At 32.5% G+C, this 10,936-nt stretch overlaps 2 protein-coding genes across 2 annotated transcripts; one reads left to right on the top strand and one right to left on the bottom strand.

Moving 5' to 3' along the window:
- The first annotated feature begins 3,125 nt into the window (after positions 1 to 3,125).
- On the top strand, positions 3,126 to 4,291 carry LOC129321034 (uncharacterized). The gene has a single exon (XM_054966762.1). The coding sequence runs from the start codon at positions 3,182 to 3,184 to the stop codon at positions 3,959 to 3,961; it is 780 nt and encodes a 259-aa protein (XP_054822737.1). The 5' UTR covers positions 3,126 to 3,181; the 3' UTR covers positions 3,962 to 4,291.
- A 1,421-nt stretch (positions 4,292 to 5,712) lies between these two features.
- Positions 5,713 to 10,390, bottom strand: LOC129319467 (probable LRR receptor-like serine/threonine-protein kinase At1g67720). Its single transcript, XM_054964540.1, has 9 exons — positions 10,146 to 10,390; positions 9,358 to 9,901; positions 8,473 to 8,936; positions 7,942 to 8,077; positions 7,760 to 7,831; positions 7,608 to 7,676; positions 7,066 to 7,137; positions 6,452 to 6,523; positions 5,713 to 6,157 (listed from the first exon to the last, which is right to left on the bottom strand). Exons 1-9 carry the CDS (start codon positions 10,216 to 10,218, stop codon positions 6,118 to 6,120), a joined length of 1,542 nt encoding a protein of 513 aa, XP_054820515.1. The 5' UTR covers positions 10,219 to 10,390; the 3' UTR covers positions 5,713 to 6,117.
- Between the last annotated feature and the right edge of the window lie 546 nt (positions 10,391 to 10,936).

Genomic DNA, 10,936 nt, shown 5'->3' on the forward strand with positions numbered 1-10,936 from the left:
TTAAAATTTTAATAATAAACTCCCTATATGTCAATATTAAATTCATTGTATATCAATATTAACTGGCCACACTTTAAATTTTTAAAAATTTGATCCATATTTTCTATGCATTAGATCCAATAAGCCAATTTACCCTCATAATTTCATATCAAAACCTAAATGAACTTGCATTGTTTTCCTTCATTAAAATGCTAATATTAATTTTGGCCCCCACATTATAGTATAATTTTTCATTGTGGCCACCATTGATGGGGTTCCAGATCCGTCTGGATAAAAATGACAAACAATTACTTATTTAACTAATTTCATTAATCTATGTAATTCGGGTAACCAGCTCGTATATTGAGGACAGAGGGAGTCAGGTTGATAGTGCAAACCTCGAACCATTTCACTTTAACCATGGTCGGTCATTGAAATTTTAATAACCTTTAGATTCTAATTAATTAAAATATGGTCATGTTGTATTTTTATCCCGAAATATATTTTTTAATGAGTGCCAGACACCTGCATTGATAATTGATAAATGAAATAATTTTTTTTAAATTATTTTTTTAAGGAACAACATTTCACCAATTAACCATTAACTTCGCTTCTTTTTTTAGCTAATGTGGCATGCGCTTGTGGCCCACTCGCACTGACAAGTAAAATTGTAACTATCTTTTTTTATGTTAATTTGTTTTTAAATTTTTTTAATAGTATTATACTCATCCTAAAGTCTTGTCAAAATAAAATTTAAAAAAATTATTAAAATATAAAACATTTTAATATTTAATAATTAGATATTAGTATTTATAATATTTTATCATTCCAAATTTTTCAAAATAAAATTTACTAAATATTTTTAAAATTTAAATATTTAATAATTTAAATCTCATTATTATATATCATCTATATCCCAAATTCATAAATTATTTTTTAAAAAATTTTATCTATGACTTGTATTTTTTACTCCCTCCTATTTAAAAATATAAATATTTTTTTAGACGTTGGATGTTTAAAAATGGAAGGTATTTTTAGTTTTTTGAGATGTAATCATTACCTTTTTTTGAAAAGTGCCATATTGATAATAACTTTCTATTTCTATATAGGTGTTTTAATAGAGGTCCCTATGAAAAGATAGAATTAGTTGAAAAGAAAGTAACTCACTCTAAGAGGTGAGATTTTTGATTAAACTATCTTATATTTTTGACGGAAAGAGTATATATCAATCATATTTTTAATGTTGATTAAGTTCCTAAATAAGACAAACCAGGATCAACATATCAACAAAAATACTTATTTGAATGATATTGCATATCTCATTAATGTATTTAAAAAGAGCTACTTGAAAGAGAACAATAGAAGATGAGGGGAAAAAATCTCTTCATTAATTTAGATGTTTACTTTATTTGTTAATTTGAAAGTTTATTCCCTCTATTTTTAAAAAATAACTTATACATTTTTTATAAATAATATTTAAATTATTAAAATAAAATATTTAATATTTTTATAATATTTATTAAATTTTATTTTGATAGACTTCAAGGTGCTTAGCATTCCTGAAAATTTTTTTTGAAAGTAAAATAGTATGAAAAAATATGATTAAAGTCTTATTTATCACTGTACATGAACTTTACTCAAATGTCACGTTAGTATAAAATGACAAAGTTAATGGGTAATTAATGAAAATAGTTTTTAACTCTTTGAAAAATGATTTACCTCACTTATCATCATAAAATACTTAGCGTTTCTCCAAAAAAAAAGTTCAAAAAAAAAAAAAACCTTGATCTATTAAAACGATATAAAATTTTAATTAATTCGATTACAATTATTTTTCAAATTGTTGTATGATGTTGTTGAGATTTGGATTTGGATGCATAAGATGGCTCAAGAAAAGACTTTTTGTCTTTACTTCTCAAGGTGTCCCTGAGCTGTCCCTAGTTGTTCATGTATATATTAAACAGATTCATATGTTTCTTGTTTCTTGTTGCTTGTTTTCCAGACCACTTCATCTTTTGCTTTGCCTAACGTTTTCCTAAACGATTTTAACTGTCCCCCTCTCCCATATTTTGATTTATTCATGCAAGATTTTTGATTCTCAATATGGTCCCTGCTCAAACTTCATAGATGTCATTCATAAATGAATGATTTTCAGGTTGGAGATTCTCTATAGTTATAAAAAGGGATATTATAATGTGCATTTGTATAAAAATATATTTAAAAAATTTACAAGTGTAAACCCTGCACACACTCTTTCTTTTCTTTTCTTTTTGTTTTTCTTTTTGTTTTTGGTTCTCTTTTTCGATCCTCAACGTGTAACTAGAAAATCCTAGAGAATCCACAATTTATTTGGATGGATTTTGAATGGTGGCGAGGGACTAAAAGGAGAATGAAAATTTCTCAGGGACTGATGTGGGAATTAGTAGAAACTATATTTTTTCTCCTCAAATTAAGTGAATACTTTGTTGCTGTATAATCTATATTATCTTGATTTTGATAAGTCTTTGACACCTTACTCATCTAAACTTTAATTATAAAGAAAATAAAAATAAAAATGATAAAATGGAGAGAAAACATAATACAAGTTATATTATTATCGACTAGCATTAGTTTTAATAAAAAATGTTATGATAACTTAAACATGAGGTCTTAAATTTGAATCCATATGAATACAAAATCATCCTTAAGAGAGTTACCTTACCTCTAATTTGCTTAAATTTAACCCAATTAAATAACCATTTATCTGAAAAAAAAATACTCTCTCAATTCGTTATTACAAGAGAAACTATCACATCATTCATATGCATTATTTTTATAAGAAAAATCTTAAATTTTTTAAAAAATATTTATTACATTTTTCCTAAATTGTCCTTCAAAAATGGATTGTATTATTAAATTAGAGGAAAAAAAAGTAAACATTAACTATGAAGATATTTTAGTCCAAAATTTTCAATTTCATACATAATTATTAGAATTAGTCGAATTTTTTAAATGTGTGGTACAAGTTATTGATCATCACCTGCCTTCTACTAGTGTAACCTTCATGTAAATTATAGATGTGAGTCTATCCTATAATATATATATATATATATATATATTGAAAGAGAGAGAGATGTGAGACTAAACATAGAAGCATCAAAGCAGGTTCATATCCTTTATAAACCGCAAATATCATCTCTCTGTACTCAAAAACTCACAAAACATGGTCTCTCTAGAACCCGTTCACAGCACACTAGAATCCATTGATGCACCTTCAAGCCCTCGCATCTCTTTCCAAGCAGATTTCTTAGAGGCAAGCATTTTCAACTCCATCACTACTCCAGAATCCGAGGATGATGATGATGAACAGCAAGGCCCAGATCAAAAGCAAAAGGAAAGAGCAATCAATTCATCAGAGTTTGAGTTCCTAATTTCAAGCAATAATCTGAGTCACAACAACAACAACAACATCATCACACTGTTAACTGCTGATGAACTGTTCTCTGAAGGCAAGCTTCTTCCTTTCTGGCAGATGCAGCACTCAGATCAGAAGCTCAAGAAGATCAGTCTCAGAGCCAAAGAAGAAACTGAAGAAGATGAAGATGGTGAGAAAGAAAAAGACCCAGTCGAAGAAGAACAAGCGAAGAAAGAGGAAGAAAGTAAAGTGAATTGGCTTGTGGATGAAGATCCATCTCCTAGACCTCCTAATTGCACTGTTCTTTGGAAAGAGTTACTGAGGTTGAAGAAGCAACGTTCTTCTTCATCTTCTGTATCAGTATTATCACCCTCTTCATCTTCATCTTCATCTTCAAGCTCATCACTTTCTGACACAGCTTCCAGAAAAGAAAGGATTAAAGAGAAGAAGCAAGTGAAGGGCACGAGGAAGTTGGAGAGAACAAGATCAACAAATATAAGAATTAGGCCAATGATAAACGTTCCCATTTGCACACAGGTCAAAAGCAGTCCTTTGCCACCTCTGTTTTCACTCAAGAAAGGCAAATAATTAAAAATCAATCTCATCAGGATTAAGGTTGTGAGTGTGTGATTCTCAGACTTCTCAAATAAGTTTACTTCTTCTTTAGCCTTTTTTTCCCCTTTCCCTTTGGTATCCTAAGTCTTTGATTCAGACTAACTTGATCCGGAGCTTGAACTCGAGAACTGTTATCAAACCAGATCAAATTAGTTGATCCAAGCAGGGTGATAGTTCTTCTTTTTATTTTTGGTCCATATTACTATGTTTTCATGTAAGATTAGTTAGTGTGGATTTTGATTGGATCTGGGGAATTACAATGTAGATTCTGATTTCTATAGTGATAATGGATTGTTGATTATCTGTATCTCTTGAATCAAAGGGTAAAAAAAAAAAAAAAAAAAACTCTGAGATGAATGTTGGGAAAGAGGAAGTCACCTCACATGGTTAATGCAGAGCTTAATCTGCGAGTCCCACGTGGGAACCTTGGAGCCTGAGGGCTTATGAGAGGACATACAATTAATGAGCTATGGATTTTTCATTGAGACTGGAAGCGGCTTTGGTAAAATGATGTGAGAGACATAATGATCACTATCCATTTTTTTATCCCACTTCATTAACCTTCTATAACCTAAAGATTAGTTGATTTAGCAAGCAAATTTGCACAGTTATTAACTTCCTTGTAAACAATCCATAATAATGTTCCAATTTCTCTTAAGATTACATATTTTAAACATGATATTACAAATAGAATAAGTTATCGAATTAGTTAACAATCAAAACCATAATTGAGTATGGTTAGACCAATCATAAATAAAATATTTTATTAAATCAGTGAAAATACTGATTTAAAGATTTACTAGTTCAACCTCCTAAGTTAACCCCCTTTTCAACATTTACTATGATTTTCAATGCAAATGTTGACGGTTTTCGGCCAAATACAGTAACAGATTTAATATTATTGTGATATCTAGAAGATAAAGTCCCAAGTTCTAACCTTTAAAAAAATAGGAGAAATAAATAATCTAAAAAAATTTTAAATTTAAATTTTCATTATTAATGTGAGTGCAATGTAGGGTCAAGGTTTTGTTTGGTGCTAAGGTACAAGTGTAGTGGCTGGGGTCCAACTTTGCCAATTTTTTAGCTTGGCAATCAGAGGGAAGGAAAAAGGAAATTAAAATTTTACTTAAAATGTGAAGTACTTGAATTTTTCCCATCTTTAAATGAACAATTTTATGCTTAATTTACTTAAAATTTCTAAGTTTCTTCGATTAGTTACCCGAAACAATAATATTGTGCTGCTGTATCTCAAATAAACATGTAATTTAAAGAAAATTGCAACTCTAGGCCCATATATTACATTATTTATTTTTATGATATTTTCCTTTTTTTAATGTTAAATTAATCTTTCTTTTTTTAAGTTGGTCCCGTTTTGACTGGTCTAGCTGGTTTTTAACCAGTTCTTATTTTGTCCAGTTTAGGGGTTACTACAGATTGGACATTAGGCCGTTTTTGGGTCCAACTAGTTGAATTAACCAAGTTTAATCTTTTTTTTTTTTTTGGGTCAAAGTTCGACCTTGTTTTTCTAAACATTGGTTACAAAGGGTTATCAAATGCCAGGATATCCCTTGGGAGGCACGAATCGTATCTTTATCAATTAGATTGACCTTTATTGACAAATATAGAAGATTTTGCATATTTGAAGTGCATGCTTAAGTTGCTACCAAGTTGACTAAAACATTGAAAATTCCGGTTACAGAGTTTGTTCTATCAAGGAAGCCATGTCAGAACAAAGTAAAAAGAAATTATCACTTTGAACAGTGAAAATAGAATTACACTGTCGTTGATTATATAGTCATGAGACAAAACTGTATAACAAACGTCACACAGAAACCAGAATATAATACAAGTATTTGAGGAACAAACAGCTCAGCTCAAGAACATCCCAAAAAATTTCAATAAAATAAATGAATAATGCCTATAAGATACAATTACAAGGGGTTTTAGAATCAAACATGGGTATACAGAGGGATCTTTTAGCTCCATGTCAAAAGAAGAAACCTTTGTCTCCTCCAAGAGAGAGAGGGTTGATGATGAAGAAATTCCAGAAAAAAAGTTATGATACGCAATAGAACAGAGCATCTTTGTGGGGTAAAGTATCCTATGCACGAAAGTGTCGAGAGAATTGATCATGATGCTGGAGGTGATGAAAAATTATTACCAGAAGTCCTGTCGACAAGAAAATAGTCAACAAAAGAACAATATTTAAAAAGAGAGGAAAGAAGACATGATATGAATGTGCTAGGAATGAGAGGAGCGAGAACAAATGAGCTTAAAATAGTAGGAGAACACTATATCTTAACCTAAAATCTCAATATTTAAGTTTATGAGTTCTTCCTCTTTATATTTTACAGTAGTTATTAAGATTAATTTTATCTGATGTGGGACTTTGTACATCATCATAACATAAGTCTACTCACATTTGGACAACCTAATAGAATGTTATAAACTGTTTTTACTCACCGAAGAACAAGTCCAGGTTTTCCGCTGAGATTTGCTGGAATTTGACCAGACAGATTGTTGTTTTGCAAGAATCTGCAATAAAGGTAACTGGATCAGTAATTCAGATCATCTTATCATGAGCCATGAATAATACAACTTATTTTTCAGACTTCATGCAATGCATGGGACTCACGCCAATTGAAAATCGTAAAGAAATAGCTAAAGAAAAGTCACTAGCAACAGAACTCAAGAGAAACTAGCTGATCTATCTTAGGTAGGGATAGGAATCAAGTTTAAAGAAAAAAAAATTATAAATAGAATACATAAGAGCTGAAATGACTGATTGACCATTGTGCGTTGAAATTTGAAAATGGAAACAGGAGAAACAAGATACCATCAAAAGTTACAAATTAAAATGTATAAACATGACCACAATCTACAACACAATCTCTGTCGTTATAATATTTCTGTTCTGATATACTCCTAATCTAAACAAGCATATGGACTTTATTTTCTATAGAAGAAAGAGAATTGAAACTATAAGAAATTACTCATGATGAAATCAGTGGACTGAATCTTAAGGAATAGAAAAGTTGCTTGCATTCTCCAATATATCTTGAGAAAGCAGAACTTACAGTTCATGCAAGCTGCTGATGTTCCCTAGGGATGAGGGAATCTCTCCACTGAATTGATTGTCTTCCAAGTGCCTTAAAATACAAAAACAATGAATAAGAAATAGAAATACTGAGTTCGGTGTATAAGATAAGGTTCTCTCATATTTCAACTACATGGACAACACAATCAGGGGCGGAAGCAGGATTTAACTATGAGGGAGGTCAAGATTAAAAAATATATATACTACAAAACTTCCATAAATCTTAGAGGGTGGAAATATATAAAATCTATACAACACTAAGAAAAATTTAAGAACGTGAGGGGCTATGGCTCTTGCTAGTCCCCTTCCCTCCACCCTTGATTATAATTTACACTCAAACACATTAATCATCACTATTGATGCCGAAAACAACAATAAAATCACTGCTTCCTTTGAATGGTGTAATTCTATTTATAAAGTGACTTGAGCCGATTATGTTATTGATCATAACTCATAAGCTAAAAGATAAATCATGTTATCAGAATCAAGAGGGGGAAGAAAGAAGAAGAAGATACTACTTACAGTGTTTCTAACATCCTCAATGAACCAAGGTCAGGAATTTGTCCAGACAAACTGTTATTACCAAGCCAGCTGCAGGAAGGCGATGATTTATTGATCAGAAATAAGCTTAACCTAAATTTCATGAAATTATTTACTTAAACTAAAGAACCTACATGTTGGTCAATGCTGTCATATTGGAAACATAAGGTGATAAAGATCCAGAAAGGTTCAAACTTGTCAAGTTTCTGAAATCAACACAAAATCATGAGTTAGCAAATCATTTACTCAGTGTGTCAGGATTTTTTTTTTTTTAAGTACAAATTATCACGTTACAACTACTCAAATCTGTTCTTACAAGTTCACTACTCGAATATTTGTTCCTTCGGAGCATGTGATGCCGGTCCATGAGTACTGGCGAGGCATACAAGGATCACCATTCCAATCGCTTGGAGGATTTTGGAAGCTCTCTTTTATCTTTTCCAATGCAATAACTGTCAAGAAAAGTTCCCTTTTCAGACACACTGAACAATCACAAATGATATGCAGGGCACTGCAACTATGATGGAACATCTTAAAAAGAATAACCAATCAACTATATTTTGGACATGGAAACTACTAATACAGGGCCGATTTGAAAATTTGAAAGATTTACCCTGTTTTATCGGTTGGATAAGAAATGAAAAACATCCTAGACTTATATTGCTAAGTAGCATTGACGCCAGATGAAAATTTGTTTTCTATCATTTAATAACGTATTCATATTTTCTGGTTGACTAGATATATATATATATATATATATCCTGGTCTAAAATTATTTTAGAAGTAATCCAAACTTAACCCAAAAAAGAAGAAAAAGAAGAGAAGAGAAAAACATCTGCAGCTGTACCATCCCGTGTCAGAGTTCTTCCTCCAAGTGGCAACATCTCAAAAATTTCACCGGCACTGATCAAGGGACCCAAAGATGAACTGGCAGCAGGGGTCAATCTGATTGTTGTAGGACCAGAAAGTGGCCAAAGGTTGGCAAAGACAACAACACCTGCTTCAGTCACGTTCAAATCACTGTAATATCGTATACCATTTACACTGATGTTTAAAATCCTTGGTCTCCCTGATGATGATCCGCTGTGCTCTGCAAAGTATAGAGAAATGGAGTAGTTGGAGGATGGAAGTGAGGCCTCAGGCCATGCCAAGTCCAAGGATTCCAATTGATCAGATCCCAGCCATGTATCAAATATTTTTGAAGGTGGAAGGTTCCAAATTCCTGAAACATCAGCATTGCTGCTGCCTGCGTGGCTGGAATTACTTGGTGCAAAAGGCGCCCAGAAACGGTCAAACTGATCATCAGGATACCTGGTAATTGCCATAATGATTGATTATTAGACAAATAAACAGAACCAGGCAAAAAGCCAATGTGAGGGTTCTAATTCATTATTGTCAACAATGCTATGAACGTTCTTCCCTAACTGCAAATTAACTTAGAAGCATCTTCAAGCAGATTGTAGCCTATGATATGTTCAATAAATTTCCAATGGAGGGTTTCATGCAAATCATAAAAACATTGTTAGCTAAACTAAGGTAGCAACCATAAACTATCATGCAAACTTGTGATTGCATTAGGACTTGTAAACCAAGGAGCTCAACAACCTAACCAAACCAATTTCATAACTAGTCTATTGATCACTGCTAAGTCCACATAAATAGCATCAAGTCATAATTCTACAAAAAGCTTTCATAGGGAAATAATTGAAAAGAAGGGGAATTTTTCACCAACCGAATGGGGGGTCCAGAGTATCCAAAGTTGTGCCTTGCAATCAAACTGAGCCCAAACCTGCCAAAGTTCGTAGCATTGTACAGGGAATCACTCAGGATCACCAACTCAAGAGCCGATATAAACGGGTCGGAATCCGTGTGAGTATTTGACCCGATACAAACACTCATGGTCTTTCCCTGAGCCATGAAAACGCCTTCATAGTTAGTATAATTCCCGCGTGCATAATCCGCTGTGGTGTTCACCACCCGCCAGAAGGTCCCATCCACCATCTGATCAAACACCGGCGGGGTAGGATGATCGGGTCCGTTGACTCCTCCATAGAAGTACGTAGTCCTCACCATGTACCGTGCTCCGCGATACACCAGAAAATTGTAGCAGTTCTTCTTGGCTTCAAGCGGGAAGGATCGAACGGTGGATAAAGTTTGAACCATATCAGGGGTCGTCAAATTCTTGGGTGTACCAGTTGAGATATACTCCGAATCGGGAATCCATGAGAGACCGTCGATTGGAGAAGGAGAAGTTGCCCCACAATCAAGAAAAAAACCTGGACATCACATGAATTTCTCAGAAACTATTTACACAAGCCAATTTCTATAGACAAAACTTAAGAACAAATAGCTCGACCCAGTGGCTGCTCCACAATCAATAATAAGAACACATGGGGGTTCCATGAATTTCTCAGAAGCAATTTACCCAAAGCAATTTCAATTGAAAAACTCAATAACTAACAGCTTGGCATGTGGGTTTGGTGAATTTTAACAAGAAGCTCAAGTACACGTTGAGTATACCTTTAGGAGGAGTTTGAGAGAGAGAGATGGTGAGAAAGGGCGAGAAGAGGAGGAGCAGAAAGGGAAGAAGCATGTTGGTTGAACAAAACAAGGAATGAATATGGCATGAACGTGAGAGAGAGAGAGAGTTCTGTTAGGAGTAAGAATTTTGAAGGGGTCTGTGAGTTTTGGGGAGGGAGGAAGGAAGGAACAGTGAGGAAGCAAACGGAAATGGAGTTGAGGGAAGGAATAAAGAAAAGAATATGGAAACGAAACGAGTAACGACTAACGACGACTCAGTCTCACCAATTAAACAAATTTAACAAATACTATTAAAATAGAAAATGGAAATGACGCGGGAAGAGGGGGCAAGAAGAGAGAGGGGAAAATGGCAATCACATACCTACAACCTTTAATTATAAGGGACGGTATCAATTAAGGACCCTGCAAAAGTTTAACACCTAACAAGAACTTGAACAGAACAGATTCTTGTTAAAATTTAAAAAAAATATATATTTTAATCTCTATACTTTATTCATATTTTATTATAAATTTATATATATTTTTTTAATATTTTAGATTTCTATATTTTTATTTTTTAATATTTTACATTCATTCAAAATTTCTATATTTTGTTCATTTTGTTCATTTAGGGATCTAGAATATTAAAAAAATAAAAATATAGAGACTCAAAATATTGAAAAAAAAGTGTAAGAACTTATAATAAAATATGAGTAAATGTAGGAATTAAAATATATATTTTTTTAAAATTAAAAGAATAGCTTTGTCTTCACATATTAATGGTTAATGTT

The sequence above is a fragment of the Prosopis cineraria genome, unplaced genomic scaffold, assembly GCF_029017545.1.
Source record: "Prosopis cineraria cultivar Desert tree isolate PC_DT_omini unplaced genomic scaffold, ASM2901754v1 PC9, whole genome shotgun sequence".
Taxonomy (NCBI): Eukaryota; Viridiplantae; Streptophyta; class Magnoliopsida; order Fabales; family Fabaceae; genus Prosopis; species Prosopis cineraria.

What these genes read in the sequence shown, in the direction of transcription:
- LOC129321034 (XM_054966762.1), top strand. Translation starts at nt 3,182, where the DNA reads ATGGTCTCTCTAGAACCCGTTCACAGCACACTAGAATCCATTGATGCA.
- LOC129319467 (XM_054964540.1), bottom strand. Translation starts at nt 10,218, where the DNA reads ATGCTTCTTCCCTTTCTGCTCCTCCTCTTCTCGCCCTTTCTCACCATC. An exon ending in CTCTCAAACTCCTCCTAAAG is followed by an intron (nt 9,902 to 10,145) that starts GTATACTCAACG and finishes TGTGATGTCCAG; the next exon opens with GTTTTTTTCTTGATTGTGGG. An exon ending in ATCAGCAGCTTGCATGAACT is followed by an intron (nt 6,524 to 7,065) that starts GTAAGTTCTGCT and finishes CCTTTATTGCAG; the next exon opens with ATTCTTGCAAAACAACAATC.